The 20,581-nt window shown below is 34.7% G+C and overlaps 1 protein-coding gene across 1 annotated transcript in view; it reads right to left on the bottom strand.

Moving 5' to 3' along the window:
* LOC118181504 (uncharacterized) overlaps positions 1-19,928 on the bottom strand; it is a 268,359-nt gene extending 248,431 nt beyond the window's left edge. The window contains exon 1 of the mRNA XM_085813719.1: positions 19,779-19,928. Coding sequence (XP_085669845.1) covers positions 19,779-19,797 — 19 coding nt within the window. The 5' untranslated portion in view covers positions 19,798-19,928. The remainder of the gene's footprint in view (positions 1-19,778) is intronic.
* Between the last annotated feature and the right edge of the window lie 653 nt (positions 19,929-20,581).

The following is a 20,581-nucleotide window of genomic DNA, read 5'->3' as shown; positions in this document are numbered from 1 at the left end:
ATATGAATATCGATACTGCAGATAGGATCTAAAGCTTCTAAGACTGCAATTAAAACATCTACAGCCAGGCATTACTTTAAAAAATAGAATCACTTTACGGAAATCGTCCTCAAAAATCGAATCATATCTTCAGAACTTTAAACAATTTTATTGACAAAAAACATTAGAATATTCAGTTTACAAGAAAACTCCATTAAAAGATTTTATTGGCAAGAATTTAATCTGTAATCGCAATGATAAAATGTCTAAGAATTATCGTTTTTTTTTTTTTTTTTTTTTTTTAACACAGCGTCCGTTGCAAAATGTGCGCTAAAGCGTCAAATGCGGTGACCTATTTACATCATTTCATGAACTCCTGTGCGGTGATAACTATAATGTTTAATTGCGTATTCAGAGTGAAAACGTCTAACGTTGCTGGAAAGAATATCTCTGAAATATCTTGTTGGGCCAGCTTCTAGTGTAGGCAGACTGTATGTACAGTAGTGCGGCGTTGGCAATACATGTAAAATCACTGACGAAGTTCCGGTGCTCGGTCCACTTTCCTCTGTCCCTGTTTAATGTGCGCTATGCCGAAGCTATGCGCGATGCGGAATTTGTGCATTTTTTTAAAGTGACAGCAGATCGCTGTGTACATGAGGACAGTGAAACTTTTGTTCTTCCCATATACATAAATCACCTGTTTCCACTGAAAACTATCCGATAATTTCACAAATTCTACGCTAAGCACATTATATATATTATACTCAATACATATACAATAGTTTTTTTAGGACGCTTTATGTTTCGTTAAGCTTACCACCATCTAATGAGAATTTTGCGCTGATATTCAGGTTTTGAGCTAAGTTTAGCTAAGTTTAGCTAAGATATTCAAGTTTTAAGCTAAGCTGAGTTTTGTTAACAGGAAAGTAGACTAGAGTGATATGCTCTTAATTATGTTAATTATACTGAATGAGCAAAACTATTTCTTTATTGTATACATATATATATATTCAAAAACAGTGCTCTAAATCAGAAGCGAAAATTACACAAAAGGGTCAGTTTCATGCTTTAAAGTGAGAGAGAGAGAGAGTTTCCTCAACTACTAAAACTGCAAACAAATTTCTTACGGTTAGAACGCCACTGAAATCACATGACCCAAAAGGGATTAAAAAGTTGATATGTAGGCCTAAAGAAGCATCAACATTTCCTAATTTTTATTTCTGGTCAAAATTTTTACATTTGTAAATTTTGAAACAATACACATTTATTAAATATAATAAATCTTAAATTTATATAATTATACTTATATAAATAATTATTATTACTTATATATTTATTATTATTTATATAATTATTAATTTATATAATTATTATTATTAATTTTACTTTCTTTAGTATACTATAACCACGTGTTTTAAATTCTACCCATTGCATCATTTCAAAATCTATTTGGTGGAGGGAAGGAAAGTAGAAAATATTCAGATTCACTGGTTAATTCTCAGTGAAAATATAAGATTACATTTTCACATAATATTTTCCAATTCGAAATGGCAGTACAATGTTATTTGCTTCATATTTATAAAATCGATCGCACACATTTCACTTTTGATTAGGAAAATAAATGCCAATAGACATGTATAGTATTAAATGTTTTTAATTCCAAATAATTCTTTTTTGACGGATATTAATTTGCGCGTTAATATAACATGACAAATGGCAGCAGCCTGGGGTAAGCCTGGGGCTCAAGAAATCCTTGAAATGTCTTTCTGACGCGGAAAGGAAGGTACGGGAGTGTAGAAAGATGATGAAGTATATGACGTCTAGAAACAGATGGCAGGGAAAAAGTTAATAACAGATATTGAGCCTGAGCTGTTATCTTACATAATTTCTGATTTGGAAACGCGACACTAATGTTTTATTTCTGAATGTGAAATTTAATAGAGGTAAGAATATTCACCAACGTCTCAGTAATTACGTTTTACGGATTATCGTAATATTATTTCAACAAAATGACGCTATTCATACCCTCAAAACTAAAATACAAACTGAAACAATTACGAAAAGACGTATTAAAAGCAATATAATTTGTGAATTCCGTTATGCGTATGTTTTAACGTCTGATATATTTTCGAATATTCCTTACTATTTTCACTTTACTCGGAATATAACTTCAGCAAATCCTGTTGTAATATAGTTATAAAAACGGAAAAGTATATAATTATTTTAATAACGTTACTACATGAACCACCTACTTCTAAACTATAAAAACAGAAAATGTACATTTTTCGTTTTAAACTCTTCGTTCGTTACAGGCAGATTATATCAAAATTTGCTTAATTTGATACAGGAAGATTAACTTACAGACAGATAACACATAAAATTCGAGAGAAGAATTAAATGGCAACAAAATGATGAGCGGAAAATAAAAAAAATTATATCGGCCAGTGGCAACATATTTCTTCTAAAACGCTGAGGTTTTTTTTTTAAAATTAAATATGAAAGACAAGTACCTTATGCTTCGTCAAGAGTCAATATATTTCTTTTAAATTGTTGAGTCTGTTAATTAAAATGTCATTAAATTGACAAAAAATGCGAAATAAATAAAAACCAAATTTGAAATTTAAAATTCGGGCTCCAAAGTGGACATGGTCGGACGTGTGTGTGCGTGTGATTATGGCAAAGCCTTGAGGGCTATCTGCCTAAGGGTAGGAATGCCTTCGTGGGGGACTTTCTAGGGGAAACTGGCTTGTATATACGTTACACATAGAAAAAACCTCAAAAAACGCTTATGCAGCCACCCGTTCGCGGGATTCGAACCTCGAACCGAACTACCAATGTTCAGCGCCTAACCGCTCGGCCGCTGGTGGGCCATGGTCGGAAGGAAGACTAGTAAGTGTGCTCGAAATTTGGTGGTTCGAAGTGCCGTCGTATTTTCATAATGAAAAAATACACATCCAGATTCTTCTAAGAGATAACGGTTCATGTTTACCATTGCAACAAAGCGAGCATAACTTTTATAAACAAGCAATGCGACGAAAACTCTTACGTGATATAAGAAATGACCAACATTTGTGAAAATATAAACAAACATGAGAGAACTGAATATCCTCTCTTTTTAAGATGACCATCTCCGCAGAAGACAAAATAAGGACTGGTCCTCTTAGACAGGTTTAAATGCATTCTGCTATTTCTTGATTTACACTGTTTTATGTTTAAGAAAAACAGAAACAAATACAAATCGAATTACACTGTTTTTAATTCAGAAAAGAAAAGGAAACAAACAAAACAACCGAAATACTTTTAACAACTGTTTTTAGAATCAACTTGAATGATTCTGAACGAACTAAAAAAGAATCCATTGTCATACAATTTCCCTAAAATCACAGCAAAGTATTTTTTCTTATAATATATAACTCTTACTGCTGTGCAAAGAAAAGTCCTTGCGGGATATTCTCTCAATTTTAATGAATACCAACTATACATTTTTAAATTGGAGAGCTAAAAACTGAGCCAAACTGTTACTGTCAACTCGGGTTTAACTCAAATCTTCATTCTTGCCTCCAGTCGAACAATAATCTGTTATCATAATTCTCAACAAAACTCATCAGTTTCGGTGAAGACGTTTATTTTCCATTAATTAAAATTAAAATTCATGTTTAAATTAAAGTATCGAGTGCACGCCAATTCTGGCAATTTCTTGTTAGATAATGATTTCATTCTGGTAACCTTTTATTGTTGGATAATAATATTATTCTAGCAACCTTTTTTAATTTCGAATCAACAGAGCTGTGAAATATTTCTCTCTCGGTCATTGTTCTGTTTTTGATTGCTACTTGGTATTTTTAAATGGTGAAAACAGATTACACAGAATACATATTTTATTTTCATTACATTGGAATATTTCGTTGAGTTTTAATTTTCTTGCGCGATCACGACCATGAATGGTACGCAATGCCGAATTAGCGCAATTCTGCCATTTTGTAGCGAAAACAGATCGCTATGTACATGGGGAGAACTGCGAAGAAAAGTTACAGAAAGATTTCTCGAAAAAAGTTATCGTATAATCTTTATTTAATAATTAAAATTTGCATTTTAAATTACTAAGCTGCGTTTTCTGTTGAAATGTTGATAATGCCTGGCGACTTAAGACAGACATCAATAGTCTGGTGCGGCGACCTTTCTACCATTATTTCGCTTAAAGTAGAATTTCTGGATTTTTCTCCTACACGGGTTTAATAATTTTCTATTGAGAGATATATAAGCCAATATACATGTATATATATATATGTTTATAGCATAACTTTATTTATTATTCTTCATGTTAGTTCACGTAACGACACCTTAATAAAGACAATACCCATATGAATATATCTTTCTCGACATTACGGAAAAGAATCGAATTTCTTTCCGTAAAATAATATGACTCAGTAATTTTTTGGAAAGCGGAACCGAATCGGAAAAACTAAATGATTCATGTAATTTGCCAACTCACCACAGAAATTTCTTTTTAGTCTCCCGACTGCTTATTCATCCATAGGATGTGAAAGAAATTAAGAAATATGATGACAACGCGGAAAGTATTACGTTAAAAACAGCTTTCAATCTATTTCTGGCATAGTTTTCACAAACTTGCGTTTCCTATGCGTTTTAAAAATCATACTACTCTAAGTTTCAGAAATGCATATAATAAATCAAATTTTGATACATAATAATAACAAGGTAACAAATTAATTTCACGAATTATCTGATACAATTACTTTTCTGCATATCAAACAAAGATCAGAGCCTACCTTAGGCTACAAAAATGATAAATTTATGCACATCAAATAAAATACACAAAATTAATTTGACAGCAATGGTATTCACCACTAATCAGGTCACTGAAAAACTAATGTTATTTTTGTAACTGCTACCATGTTTAAATCCTTTTCTGGTTTCAAATATAATTAGCTATTTTATACTATTGAAGTTTCCATCCTGAAAATATACAGAATGTTTATAAAAGTCACGGATTAAGGAAATATAACATCTCGAGAAGTATCAAGCTAATGATTCGCACTGATGCTTCTTTATTACTACAGCCTTAGTTATTTTAACAGCGCCAAGTTTTAAATTACGAAAAAGAATCGGACTGGATTTTTTTAGTTATGGTAAAGTACTCGAGAGCTATCTGCCTATGGAAAGGCCTTTCTAAGAGAAACTGATTCTTATTCTCCTTATTCATGGGGAAGACCATGAAGATTCCCATACAGCCAGCTTCTTCGTGGGGATTCGAAACCATAGTTAAGCAATCGTTTACCTGTAGCAGCTATATTTCCGCAGCTACTTTTCAGATAGCATCAAAAGCATTTTTTCATCCCGAAGCCTCCGCCATGCAATCCCTAAACTTACAAGCTTAAACCAATTATTCCTCCTGGTTTCGAAACTGCACCAAAACGAAAACTCTACTTACAGCTCTTCTTGTGACAGACGGACTGTAAGTGACCGCGGCTAAGTCTGGCCATTTGACGACGGCCTGTAAAAATGTCGCCATTAACTAATGGAAGGTCGTAATATAATAAAGAAGCATCTTTGTAGTTAGGCATTTAAGAGATCTCCAGGACACAACTTTGATTGAACTGGCATACTTTTAAAGAAGAGGAAAGGGGTGAAAGGAATATTCACACGATTAGGGTCTTAGTCGTCGTCATTATTACAGTCCTAAAGCATAAAAATCGCTAACCCATTCACATATATGGAGACCGATTTAAAGCACAGCCAACCACGAATATAAAGTTGCGCATGCGTGAATAAGCAGCTGACTCAGAGAAATCGTATATTGAATGTCAGTTCATGTTTCCTTCCCTGTTGAATAGTCGGTTCTTATACCAGGTTGGCATGAAGATGAACACTTAAGAACATCTCGATAAATTTCTTATATCAGTTTCTGTGACATGGCAGGGTCTGACTGTCTAGCAACGAAGTTCGGCTTACACCATTTGTGACTGGCAAAGCCCTCGTCTGTATGTTCCTTGACTCGCTTCAGTAAAGAATTAATAATGGTAGTGTACAGCTTTCCAGAACTAGTAACAAACAATTTTGAGCCACATCAAAAGCTGATAAATTACTTTTTAAATAACAATTTCAATGGCCAATAATATCTTATCAAGCGGTGGTGGGATTTTCTATATACGTTTGAGGAATTTCAAAAGACTGTTTAACGCGTATCAAGCAGCAGTACAGAGGCTGTTCACACATTTTTTAGACGATGTATATTGATTGTATTCACAAAACTAAATTACATAAAATTCTTGTGTTTTAAATGTTCTATAAGACATCCCATATTCTGAACTATCTTTCGACACCGCAATTTCCAGGATAATAATGCCTTTTGAAGTGGCAGAAGAGATATTCTATCCCATTCCTCCCGAACAGCTTTCTAGTGTCCTGTTACGGTTTTGGGGCAACGTTTGGATAATGCAGTTTTTAAAGATAATGCAGTTTTTAAAAGTCCGAAAGCACAAAAATCCATAGGTGACACATCGGGAGATTTAGTAGGGATATCAGTGAAGGGTATGGCCTTGATACCAGTTTTTTGCTCCATTTCTTTTTGGAAATTTACAGTGGATTTTGATGTGTGACTGATGTCCTGATGGTGTCTCACAGATTCATGGTACTGTGGGTAAAGCGATGGTATTTCATTCAGAAAAGTTGGCGATAAAATATGTTCCTGATAGTACTTGGAGTTAATCTTGACATTATTTTGCACTCTCTTTATTTTTAACTTGCCATTATACGAAAAACCAGTAACAATCATGAATTCCTTAGAAAAACTTTCTTTCGATTCTTTGAACCATGTACTTAAAATTTTTTTCTCCCCTTTTATGATAATAAATGGCTCTTTTTTGTCGCAATCATTTAAATACACCCATGCTTCATTTATTGTGACAATTGTTTTCCACTTTTCTTTGGATAAGTGTTTCTCATATAGAATTCTGCAGCGTGTCCTGCGTTGAGCGATATGCTTTGGAAGAAGACGATGCATTTTTCTGCTTTCTTAAGATTTGCGTTTTTCCGCTTTCTTAAGATTTAAATCAACGTTTATCATTTTATTTACAGTGAACACTGAGAATTTTAATGATTTTGCAACTGTCCTTTGACTAGGGGGGATTTTTTTTAACATTAAACAACGTACCTTTGCAATAGTTGAAGATGTCCGTGTTTTCCTTGGATACATGTTTGGAATTTTTGTCCCACTTGAGGCTCCAATTTGACGTTTTTTTTTTTGCCTTTCTTGTTGATGATATTGTAAGGATCTTAAGTTTTACTAACGTTTATTTTATTTTAAATCTTTACTATCACTTCTTATTTTCTACTTCCGGCCAGAATTATAAGCGTTAAGGTTTTTATGCAAAGTTTGTCTGGCGAACGCCAAGTATTTAAGTTGTGGCTTTTTGCCAAGCGAGAGAGTCGAAGCAGGCCGCTTACCTTAGAAGTTACGCAGTTGCTTGTTGCCTTCCAGGCCAGAGGTTTTAATCCTCTTGATAAATTTAAACGTATTGTAGTGTTCACAGTTCTCTGTACTACATACGCTTCCTGTTATTATAAGGCCAATCTTCCACGTTTATTATTCTAAAGTTAAATTAGAGTTTAGTTTTATTTTTATACTTTTACCTTTTGACCCCAAGTAGCGGGTCGGTGTATTCCGAAGTACGGAAGTCATTGTAAATAGAGAAAAATAAAGGGTTTTGTATAGCCTTCTTGTGTATCCTGTGTACTTCCCACAGTTTTGAACATAGCTTTAGTAAGCTCTCTGTTCCGAGTCAGGTCCTTGCATGTTCCCGAAGAAGGTTAGAAGGAACATGGACCCTGATAGTGGCGCCCAACGAAGAAGAATAACCATGGCCGAGTTTCAATAAGAACCTGTGCTGCCTGCAGAAACGGCTCAGAATCCAGAAATGCCAGCTGCCGCCCTGGAAGGATTTGGTTACATCGTCCAGACCATGCGCGCTTCGATGAAACCAGAAGCAACATTTAATGGAAACTCACCGGTAACCAGTTTTTTGGAAAAATTGGATGACCACTTCATGCTCTACCCCGCGCACGAGTTTCAAAAAGTTACCTTAGCTACCAGCGCTTTGAGGGGCCAAGCGCTTAACTGGTTCAAATGTATAGGCAGAAGTCTCTTGGGTCAAGCAGGAAGTCCCACCTATACTTACGAGAATTTCAAGACTGCCCTACTAAAAGCCTTCCTGTTGTATGGGATCGTGGGAAATTAGAAACGGAACTTTTCAGTATATATCAACAAAGAATCGAAAACCTCTCAAGCTTTATTTTAAGAAAAAATTCACGTCTTCAAACTCTTGTATGGAAACCGTCTGGATCCTGAAATAATTCAAGTGATTTTGCCGAGGTTACTGCCCCAAGTGCAAGACTTTATTGAATTAAGAAATCCGACTACACTGGAAAAGTTATTTGAGCTAGCAATCCAGTTTGAAAGTAGAAGAACGGCGGACATCGAAAGAAGACGCCAATATCAACAGCGAAACCAATTTGGTACGCCAAGACTACAGCAAACTCAAGCACACGGCTACGGAAGCAAAGCGAATCAGTGGGCAAGGAAACCCGAGCATTCAAAAACAGCCGGCGAACGTCGACAGTTCAATAGCAATCCAGGAAAAAAGGATAATACGACAGTGTTAGCGGCGCAAGGAGAATTATGTAAGTGTATAGGTAAAGTACCGCTATATGTCCGTATCAAGGACGAACAAGTAAAGGTGATGTTTTTTATAGTAAAGAATCTGCAAGCACATATAATCTTAGGGATAGATTTTCTTTCAGACGCACAAGCAACACTGGATTTTAATGAAGCGTCCCTTAAGCTGACAATGAAACCAGTTCGTACTGAAAAGGCTGAACTGCCGATGTTAAAACTTGACCACCTCCCTAATGACGAGCAAGGAAGAATCCGACAAGTGGTAAGTGAATTTGCTTCGTTATTTAGTGATATTCCAGGATTTACTCAGGTTACTAACCATAGTATTGACACCGGAGATGCAATGCCAGTTCGCCAAAAACCATACCGGTATGATAAGAATAAGGAAAAAATTATAGAATGGCATATTACCGATATGCTACGTAAAAAGATCATAACGCCCATCTCAAGTAGTTATGCTAGCCCGGTGGTTTTATGTAAGAAAAATAATGACTATCCTTTGACGCATCCAAAAAGGTGGAGATTCGCTATTGATTACCGTAAATTAAACTCCATAACTAAATATCCGGTATATCCGTTACCGATCATTGAAGAAATTCTAAGGAACATAAAATCAACCAAATTTATGACGACTTTAGACTTAACGACTGGTTATTTTCAAATAGGGGTTAGGCCTGAGGATGTGCCTAAGACTGCTTTTATAACCAAGTCTGGCACTTATGCATTTTTGCGTATGCCGTTTGGCCTTTCAGGGGCCCTGGCAACATTTCAGCGATGCATGGACATTGTGTTAAGACCTGTTCTTGGAAAGTCCACATTTATCTATTTAGACGATATCATTATTACTAGTGATAATCTCGACCAACATGTACAGGATTTAAGACAGGTGTTTTCTTTATTAAATGAGGCCGGTCTAAAAGTTAATGTTGAAAAGTGCAAATTTGCAGCCCCTGAATTAAAATATTTAGGTTACAAAATATCTCAAAAAGGAATCGAGACAGACGAATCAAAAATAATCGCTGTATAAAAGTATCCGACTCCAAACACGGCAAAGAAACTCTCTTCTTTTCTAGGACTTTGTTCATATTATAGGTCCTTTATAAAAGATTTTGCGGCTATCGCTGAGCCATTGTTAAAATTAAAAAGGAAAAAGGCAAGATTCTCGTGGACGGCCGAAGCCAATAGTGCTTTCGAAAAATTAAAACAAGCATTAACGCAAGCCCCTGTGTTGAAATTTCCTGAAAAGGATGAGAATTTAGAAATTTCAGCGGATGCTTCGGATTATGCGGTGGGAGCGGTACTTTCGCAAAATCAGCAGCCCGTGGCATTTTTTAGCCGAACTTTAAATCAAACACAAAGAAACTATTCCGCGACCGAGAGAGAGGCACTTGCAGTTCTGTTAGCAGTGCAAAAGTTCCGAGTCCATTTTGGAAAGGCGCCGATAACAGTGTACTCTGATCATGCGGTGGTAACTAGATTGTACTCAGGAAAAAATTTATCCCCAAGGTTAATAAGATGGGCACTCAAGCTGCAAGAATATAATCTGGTAATCAAGCATACCCCCGGAAAGGAAAATATCGTAGCAGATGCCCTATCAAGAATTAAAATAGATGAACAAGGTAATACCGTAAAGGTGGCAATGCTCACAGCATGTACAATAAATTCCCGAGAAACTGTAATAACCGAACTGAGTAAGGATCCTGATTCAGAAGTCAAACAACAAAAATCAGCGTAATACCTACAAATTTTCACAGGACTAGTTTCGATGGTTCTTCTATCTTGTTCATTTGCGGTTTTGCAGCTGAAGATGATGGTTCGGTAAAACCATCGAAACTAGTCCTGTGAAAATTTGTAGGTATAACGCTGATTTTTGTTGTTTGACTTCTGAATTAGTATTTATTCGGCGTGTTATTGTGTCTTAATTAAGGATCCTGAGTTTGGAAGCATTTATGAGTATTTAAAGGATCCTGAAAATTTTAGCCACCAAGATATTGTGGCGATAAGAAATAGGGCGGCCCATTACGAACTAATAGATGGTTTATTATTCTATACAAAAACTACGAATTCCAACAACGAATTTCGACCTGTTATCCCAGCTAGTCTTAGATTAAATATCCTGCAGGAGCTCCATGACAGCCCTTTAGCTTCTCTTGCTGGTATTCGAAAAACTATCCAACGCGTACGCGAGGCAGTCTACTTTCCTGAACTGCAAAAGTTAACAAGGGCGTATGTCCAGTCCTGCCCAGCATGTCAAGCAGTTAATTATATTAATTTCCGCCCGGCCAGGTTTCTAAATAGTATTAAATCCGAATTTCCAAATGAAATAATTGGCATCGATTTATTGGGCCCTTTCCCAAAAAGTCAGTTAAATAAAAGTCGCTATCTCCTTGTTATGGTTGATCATGTAAATGGACCGAAATTGTTCCCTTAAAACGAGCCTCCGCGAAATTAGTTACTGATTCTATTTTAAATAAATATATTTTAAAATACGGGGCGCCCCTAAAAGTTATATCGGATAATGGTCCTCAATTTGTAAGTAATATATTTGAAGACATGTGCCAAAAACTGGGCATACGTCATTTAAAAATGGTCCCGTATCGGCCGCAATCAAATATAGTGGAACGGGTCAATAGAAATATAGTGAAAATTATCCGTAGTTATGTTAAAAATTTTCATAAAAGCTGGGATAACTATGTCAATGAATTTGCTTTCGCCCTTAGGACCGCAAAACATGATACAACGGGCAAAACTCCTGCTGAGTTATTTCTAGGCAGAAAGATTATAACGCCGTTAGATAAATTATTTTATGTGCAACAAAGAGCCCCAGAATTTAAAATGGGTGATATAGAAAAACTAATTAAGGAAGCAAAGAAGAATACGGAAGTAGCACAAAGAAAACAGAAGCTCTATTATGATTTGAAACGACGGGGAGTAACTTATAAAGTAGGGGATGAAGTTTTAAAAATTAAGCATTCACTTTCTTCAGCACCAGAAGATAAAACTGCCAAATTTTTTCCACGATTTGAAGGACCATATGTTATAGAAAAAATAACTCACGCTGTAGTAGTGTTAAAAGCCAGAAATGGTGAAACCTGCTCCGAAAACATTGATCAAATAAACCCTACTTAGATCGTAATAAAATGAAAATATTTTCAGATCTTTTGCAAGATCCGGCACGGCAGACACCGCAAGCACAAGCTCCAGAGGTGGAAAAACGACAAGTACAAGGGCAAGCCATTAAGAGGCAGGAGCAAGTGAAAAGAAAATTTTCCTGCGGAAAAATTGAAGGTAGCAAGAAAAAGAAGCCGTTCCACCGTCCAGAAAAGAGAGTTCACGAACACCCGCAGAATGAAGAAGGGAGAAGGACGACGTATGTGAAGAGAACCAGGAGAAATGACGGCAACTATAACCCGGCTCTAAAACGGAAGATCTACTCATCCGACAGGACTCTCCGCAGCAAATGCCGCCGAAATGCGGAAGGGCCATCAACGGCGGAGGAAAAGTTACAAGGAAAATTTGAACGGCCAGCAACGAGGTCCAAGCAGGAACACGACAGAAGTTTCCCGGTTCCGCCAAGACCAGCTGCCATCAAACGGCCAAGACCACAAGCAGAGGAGAAAAAGAAGGTATTCAAGGGTGACTGAACTGGTGAAAAAAGGAAGCTTCCAGAGGAAGGTACTGAAGGGCGAGCCCGTACAAGAAGGAGGATAAATCAAACTACTATCTGCAATACCTTTAAAGACTGGGCCCAGAAAAGGATGTCCGAATATCACAAAGATAAGTAAAATTTTATGTTACTTTGCAAACATTAAGTTAATCTTTCATTCTTACTGCAAGTGGCAGATTTCAAGAAGTTTTACCTCATGCGAGGTCTACCTTTATCGCCAAAAGGGCGAGAAATCAGTTGTTACCGATTTTGATATTATGTTTTTCAATTACTCGCGCGTAAAACTAAAGTTGATGTATAATAGCGTTGTGTAAAGACTTAAATATTGTAAAAAGTTATTGTATAAATTTTATTTAAAACATTCTAGCAAGAAAGAAGTTTTAGTCTGAAAGACTTTTTGAAATGTAGTATTTCAATGTAGAAAGAATTGGCACTTGCTTTGAAAAGAATAGAAGTTAACAATGTACTACTAATGTATGTTTTCAAATGTGTAAAATTAACGGCATGTTGATATGTTCTTATATACAATGTGAACTGTTATTTTAAATGTTAAGAAATACCGTGATATGGTAAAAGTGAAAGTAATGTTAAAATTATTTTTATTCGTGTGACTGTAAACAGATTTAGACACTTTCAGAATAGTACCTCAGGGTTTAGAGTTGAAATTAGGGTGTGTTAAGAAGTCTTGTTATGTTGAATTTTAACACGTTAGTGTTTTGATTGTAGGAGGAAGTGTGGAACACGTAGACAGAAACACATTCGTGTTTGGTGTTCTTTTACAACACATGTCAGAGAGCACGGGGAGAGATAATTAAAATAGTCATGAATGAAATAAGAATGTTAAGTGAAATATAATTATACATGTTACTTGCCATTTCATTGTGTAACATTTCATTAAACTAGTTTTCCTTCCAGATCTCTGGAAGGAACCAGATTTGAATAAGAGCTCCTGTTTAGATGCAGTACAGATGAAAAAAAATTGTGTATCCTGGGAGCTGCTATTGTAAAAACAAATTTCTTTCTTTTAAATTTCTAGTTTCTAGCGAAAAATATTTGTAAAAGATTGGCCTCGCGTTAGATTCTAGAGCTAAAAGTTTTCAACAAGGTCGTTTTAGACCTCAGTTTCAAACTAATTAACTCTGGCGGGAAGTATGTAAGGATCTTAAGTTTTACTAACGTTTATTTTATTTTAAATCTTTACTATCACTTCTTATTTTCTACTTCCGGCCAGAATTATAAGCGTTAAGGTTTTTATGCAAAGTTTGTCTGGCGAACGCCAAGTATTTAAGTTGTGGCTTTTTGCCAAGCGAGAGAGAGGAAGCAGAGAGTCGAAGCAGGCCGCTTACCTTAGAAGTTACGCAGTTGCTTGTTGCCTTCCAGGCCAGAGGTTTTAATCCTCTTGATAAATTTAAACGTATTGTAGTGTTCACAGTTCTCTGTACTACATACGCTTCCTGTTATTATAAGGCCAATCTTCCACGTTTATTATTCTAAAGTTAAATTAGAGTTTAGTTTTATTTTTATACTTTTACGTTTTGACCCCAAGTAGCGGGTCGGTGTATTCCGAAGTATGGAAGTCATTGTAAATAGAGAAAAATAAAGGGTTTTGTATACCCTTCTTGTGTATCCTGTGTACTTCCCACAGTTTTGAACATAGCTTTAGTAAGCTCTCTGTTCCGAGTCAGTTCCTTGCATGTTCCCGAAGAAGGTTAGAAGGAACATTGACCCTGATAATATTACCTATCGACGCTTAAGATATCACAAAACCATGACTCTCACATCGTTTTTGGATAACGGAGTATGCATATTTCTCTTCGGAAAGAGCGTAAATGTAGCTTACGAACCACTGCTTTGTTAAATTCGCCATTTTGAATACAACAAAACTTTCAAGCCACAGACGATAATTTTGACTTTTAAAAACATAGTACAATTGTAATTACTTCTTTTGCAGCAAACGATTTTTATTACAGCTTACCAAAATCGTCTAAAAATGCGCGAACAGCCTCTGTATTCTGTAAATGGTCTCTAAATTAACTTGCACTGAATAAAACAGGGGACTTGGCGTCATCAGGTGGAAACAAATAAAACGAAAAAAAATATTTACATTATAGCCAATGTAAATGGCCAGCATGCGTATATATTCCTCTTTCATGAAGGCTGAGTTCGTCTCTGGTAATTGTAGACTGGCTCCCTTACTTAAAGTTAATGCCAATTTGAGGCTACTTTATTGCCTCACGTGCGTGCTTCTATCACTTATAACTGACTTTTTTCCCGTCCTGAAGTATGATTTTTATTGCATTTACAATTGTATCATTTATAGCACCAAAGCTATTACAAATCCTTCTTATGTGGATATTAATAGCATAAAATTTCAGATACTGCCTAGAATTCAAAATATATTTTTACCAAGCTCTGCAATTAAGCAAAAGAATTGATAAACTTGAAACATATCTCTATGAATTATTGTTCATATTAAAGATTGAACGCAATAGATAATGCCAAAAATCGAATGGTCAATATTTTCATGGCATAAATAATCAAAAAAAGTTTAAGATTTTATTTAAAGAATTAGAAATATTTTACTGCACATACATTAGTAATTACGTCAATCAATACAGGAAGAACTTCTGAAAACCTGATGTTACTTCTTTCTTAACTTTCGAGACATTTTCTCAAATCTTTCCTTTCCAAAGAAAATGAATTATTTTCCTTTAACTAGCAGATTCTTGTTGACTTCAAGGAATTTAAACATAGAAAAATAATCTACTGTAATCTGTATTTCCTCCTAACTCAGGGCTGCTGCACTGAAACTAGTAATACAGGAAATATCTCCCAATTAATTACTGCAATATACTTGAGCCAATCCTCTGAAATTTGGGTATTTAGCCAAGTAAAGGCAGACAATGTGAAAAATGTATTTCATTGCCTGTTTTCACGGTCACAGCCAGACATTTCAGGAGTTAGGAGACAAATGACATCCGAAGTTTTATTCTGGAGATTTAATTAAACGGAACTCAAGCAATTTGATGATTAATTCCTTCACTGTCATCACATATGATATAAAATAACAATCTGCACAGGACAAATTCAAAAATTACGTTGAATTTCACATAACTAAATAAATATCTAGAAGCGTCAGGAAAACAGCCAAATGTGTCAACCAAACTGAAAAATAGACCGATTTTAGAATGCCCGGTATACCATTAATGCTACCACTACAAATTTTTATAAGAATAAAGCTACAACCAGGAACAAACAATTGGCCAGACCAGCTAAGAACTTGGCAGTTCGGACTGAGTTCATTTCTGACGAACGGTCGGGATATATGGGTTTTCGCATTGTCAGTACAGCACAATGTTAAAATCTCTGAACATTAGTAGCTCATTTTGAGTTCAAAATCTAGGGAACAAGCAGGCTGCACAAGAATTTTCATGGTTTCACCCATATATAACATGAATACGATGCCAGTTTCCATTTAAAAAGGCATTCACAGAGACACTCTTCCGTTTAGACAGGTGCCCTCTTGTGCTATGATATTTAGCCCTTATATAGGCCCCTCAAGAAAGCATACCTAAGTGTCCTCTGAGTTTACCAAATCATAATTATCAGCTGTAAGAATAAAAATCATCGGTGCTATTAATTGCAGTCAGTTGTTTTCGGAACAATGGTTCCTAACCAGAGGTCATGCGTAACGCGGATACGAGCCCGTTTCCCTTAAAAATGTTCCCCACGAAGACACCTTAAAAGGTGTCATGCATCGATCAATGAGTGTAAAAATAAAAAGTGAATACATTTTTTTATTTTTAAAATTAAATTAAAGCACTTTAAACTAATAAATACGTTTTTTATATTTATTATTTAACAGAAACTTTACACACTAAAATATTATTAGTTTAATTTAAATTTAGTATTACATTACAGCCAAACATTACCAAGGAAGTTTACATATATCCACGCATTCTCTTTTTTTTTAAATTCTGAGTAATTTAAAAAAAAAAAAAAAAAAAACTCCGCAATGCACAGAATTTGCATTGTTTTAAAAAATATTTTAAATACTTAACATAAACGTGTCATATTCACTAAATACTTCACAAAAATTGAAACATTTAGTGTACTCTCGAATATCCATAGGTAAATTTACGTAAAATATATTTAAGTAGAAATCGGATATTTATTTAATCGTGAAGAAGTCGAGGCAATAACTGCAGACTGAAAATGCAGATGAAGAAAATACTAATAACTAAATTAATTCCAAAACAACAATGATTTCTGTTGAAGCTCTACGAGGAGGACTTTGTCGACCAAAGAGATTCGAATACAATGACGAAATAACACTTCAAAAATTACCCAGTGAAATTCAACAAATATTTTAAACTTCTCAATAGCAACATAAAATTATTGATTTTTTTTACAGAAATAAACACAATATGCGTGAAAAGTAATAGACCGAATTATCTATATTTTTCAATTATCCGTGACGTGCTTTTCAGGCGCTAAGACAGAGGAGTCAAGATTACATTGTAACTACTGACGGAAAAATTCCTGCGGTAAAAAAGAAGCTTGTGAAGTAAAACGCGTTTTTTTCCCCAAAAAATGAATCGTATTTTAATGTGCCCACTTAGTCTTTAATTTTAATTAAAAGTCATTAGTTTACTTGATAAATAAAACTCAAAAACTTACGCCTGCAATTACATAAATTATAGCTTTCAACAAATATGTAGCTCTCTCAAAGCGTTTACAATAATGTTCGAAATTCTACTCACATTTTAAATATTCATGTCTGAGTATGCTGCCATTTGCCCGGGGGCACCACATGAATACAGACCCAATTATTAATCCGTTTTTTCGTCCACTTTCCATATTTCTATGAGTGGTTGTCGTAGGGGCTCGGTATACTGATTAGATAGGGGTTTCATAATACTGTAAAGACGGAACTGACCTGTGCTCTATTATGCAATTATTATTCAATATTTTAATAATAAATAGTAATATAAATTGGCGTGCTAACTAAGGCTAATCATTATAATAATTAAAAATTTTATCATTGTCTTTCGTACATAGTCGAGATTTAAACTGAGAAATGAAGCCATCAGTTTAAAAGCACCAAAATTACAATAAATTATTATGTGTTTAAACAGATATATTTATCATTTATCGGGCTTACTTTCATTTACATTCAATATCTATTCAATGCATAGCGCGTATTTATATATATAATATATATACATATATCATTTGCGCTTAAAGAAAATGGCTTCTCAAATTAGTTCTTTAACTACAATTCACCTAGTTTCGAAAAGAAAGCATTCTTGAAATTTAAGCAAATAACTGTAATTATTTAGTCCGGAAACCTAACTTTCAGTTCAACTTCGAAGTCTGTTTCTCTTTTTGAAACTGAGCTTTAAATATAAATAAAGCAGTCTTTCATTGACATCAGAAATATCCTTTACGCTACCACAAACATATAATCAATTTGCCTCAGCAACAGTTGCCAATGGTCGAAATGATAAGGTGTCTTCAGTATCAGTATCAGTATCAATCTTGCTTTTTAGACAAGAAGAAAGATGATGAGGACTTTGGCGAACGCCGTTTCCTCCAATCCGTGAGGGTTAATATTGAAATTAACAACAAACGTTTTTTACAAATTTTTATTAAACATATACAAACATCCATGCCTTCTCCGGGATTCGAACCCGGACCCTTCGGCACGGTAGTCAGCAACGCTAACCACTATACCGGTTGGGCGGCATATGGTGTCTTAAATTTGCTCACCGCGCGTCTGGCGTACAGCGTGATTTCAGGAGTGTTGCCATTCGGCAAAATATAAGATCTTCATGTACACTTCGATTTTCGAACTGTAATTTCTTAACATTTTCTTAACACAATGATGAAAAAGACAAAACGCATTTCTTAACGCAGTTTAATTTTACCTTTTTATGTAGTTTTACTTTACTTTCAATAATTTATATAACTCATTTAAATTAAATTACAGTAATGTATTGAAATACATTACTATAATTAGTAACCGATGTTTTAACAGTATATATTACTTATTGAATACAGAATTGTTTCTTTTTTATGTTTTTCAGAGTAATTTCCTCTTATTAGGTTTACACATCAAATGAACGTTTTGTCTAAATATGGAACTTACAAACTTCCGTCTAAATATAGAACTCAAAGTAAATATAGCTCCACTGCACAGAGAAATAAACTGCTCGTGTAGAAGACTAAGTCACAATGAATCCGTCATTTTTCATCTCATTAAAGCAAATCAGGGGAAAAAAATGTTCGAACACTAGTACTTAATGTACATTATTGTAAATAAAAAAAAACTATGAGAGCTCACAACTGAGTGTTTGGTAGGAAACGTGCCTATGAGTTGGAAACAAAAGAGTTTGATAGATCAAAAAGAAACACATCAAAGTTCAAAATTTGAAAAAAATTCAATATCAGTTTGACAATATTTTCAAACGAAGGCTGTAATTTTTTGAAAAAATGTAACAAAATGCTTCTTCTATCATGAAACTTTTCGGCGATTATGAATGCAAAAGAATGCTTAATGTTAGCATTTGTAACTCCACAAGTACTTTATAAATCTAGTTTTCATATACACATATTTTTATATAATTTATGTATCTTTTGATACCTTAATTCTTGTTTGCATTTTAAATAAATATTAATAATAATTTAAGCTGACCTTCAAAAGCTTAAGAACAAATGGTAAATCAGTATACACAGGATATAAACTTTCCCGCTTTCTGAATTACATGAATTTAAAAAGAAGAGTTTTGTTTTATTTTTAAATGATGATAACAATGATAATTTTAAAATAATTTTTTCTTTCCTCTTATTAGAATGTAATCTGTAATTCTTAAAGGAAATTTTCTTCATAATCGCGCCCTCTTTTATCCTACAGCTACCAATTAAATGCTAGTCAATAATGTAAACAAAAACTTCCAAGAAGGCGTTAGCAACGGTTATCTCGAAACAGTTATCATTCATTCACCGCTTAACAATAAAAGATAGCTTTAAAATGCCGGGTATATAACCTATGGCTTGCAAAGCTCCCACAGCAAATACCTTTAAATAGATGAAATCAGTTGCCAGTAGTGAAAACGAAAGGATGACAAGCTAGGAACGTGACTAGACCAGCACGAAAAGCAGCGGTCACACACGCCCTTTAAAACACCTGGTGGTTTTGCCGGTCGCTTAGACAGTGAAGCCAAAACAGTCATATTTTAATTATTAAAAATCTGAATCTTAAACTATCAAAGGCTTTAGTATTACATTTATATTTTTAAGCAAGACTTTCCTCGAGGGGAAAAAAAAATTGAAAAAGCTGAAAACAAAAACAAATTTTCCGTGCAAACGATCCACTTCTTCGAAATATCATGAATACAAATTTATAAAGTAAGAAAAAAAAATTTAAAAGCTCACCTAACAGTTTCCTTGGCATGGCTGTAAAAAAATATAATCCGTAATTATTGTCTTATGTATCCTATCTAACTTGGTTCACACAATTCATGCACAGATTGACCGCCATCGTACGTTTACACTGCGCACGCCTCACAGCCGAACTTCAGTCTGGTGTTCAAAGGTAGTTGTTCGGCCACTCAGGTTTGCGGTAGTAGGGTTGTTACTTTCAAACATTCGTTTTCCACATTAGGCGCTGTATCGCACATAACGGTCACCGAAAGTACTTTCAGATGAAGGCCCGCGTAAACTTCAGCTGTTTCAACCATTCGATAATTGTCATGCGTAATAATTTAAAGAAATAAATCGATTTTCTTATTTTCCAAAATGTCTTTTTACGTATTATTTTGTAAACAAATGACAGAACTTTATTATTCAAATTCCAGATATCCGAACCTTCAATCATCCAAATTTCTTTTGCTTCTAAACGATGTCGGTTCACTTTTGTAACTCTTGCCAACAAATATTAGAGCCCTGTATTATATTTAAAGAAATTAAATAATGAAGAATCTGCATAATTGCATGCATGTTTCTCACATTGTCATAAAACAACGATATCTAGAACCATCCGATTTTGAATAACGTACGTTTCCACCCGAATATGGGCATCTAGAAGCCCAAATTTGGAATTTGTTTTATTATCTATTTTATATTTTCTAAAACTTAAACGAATTTTTGATTAACAAAATCAACGATTTCAAAGCGAGCAATGGCAACACTGTATGAAAAAAAAGTTATCTCCAGCGCGCGAGACTGTGTATCGGAAA

This window comes from Stegodyphus dumicola, chromosome 3 (assembly GCF_044657685.1).
Source record: "Stegodyphus dumicola isolate Sdum_Otavi_A_Nest chromosome 3, ASM4465768v1".
Classification (NCBI taxonomy): Eukaryota; Metazoa; Arthropoda; class Arachnida; order Araneae; family Eresidae; genus Stegodyphus; species Stegodyphus dumicola.
Note: the sequence above shows the minus strand (reverse complement) of the source record. Positions and strands in the feature narration are given on the sequence as shown.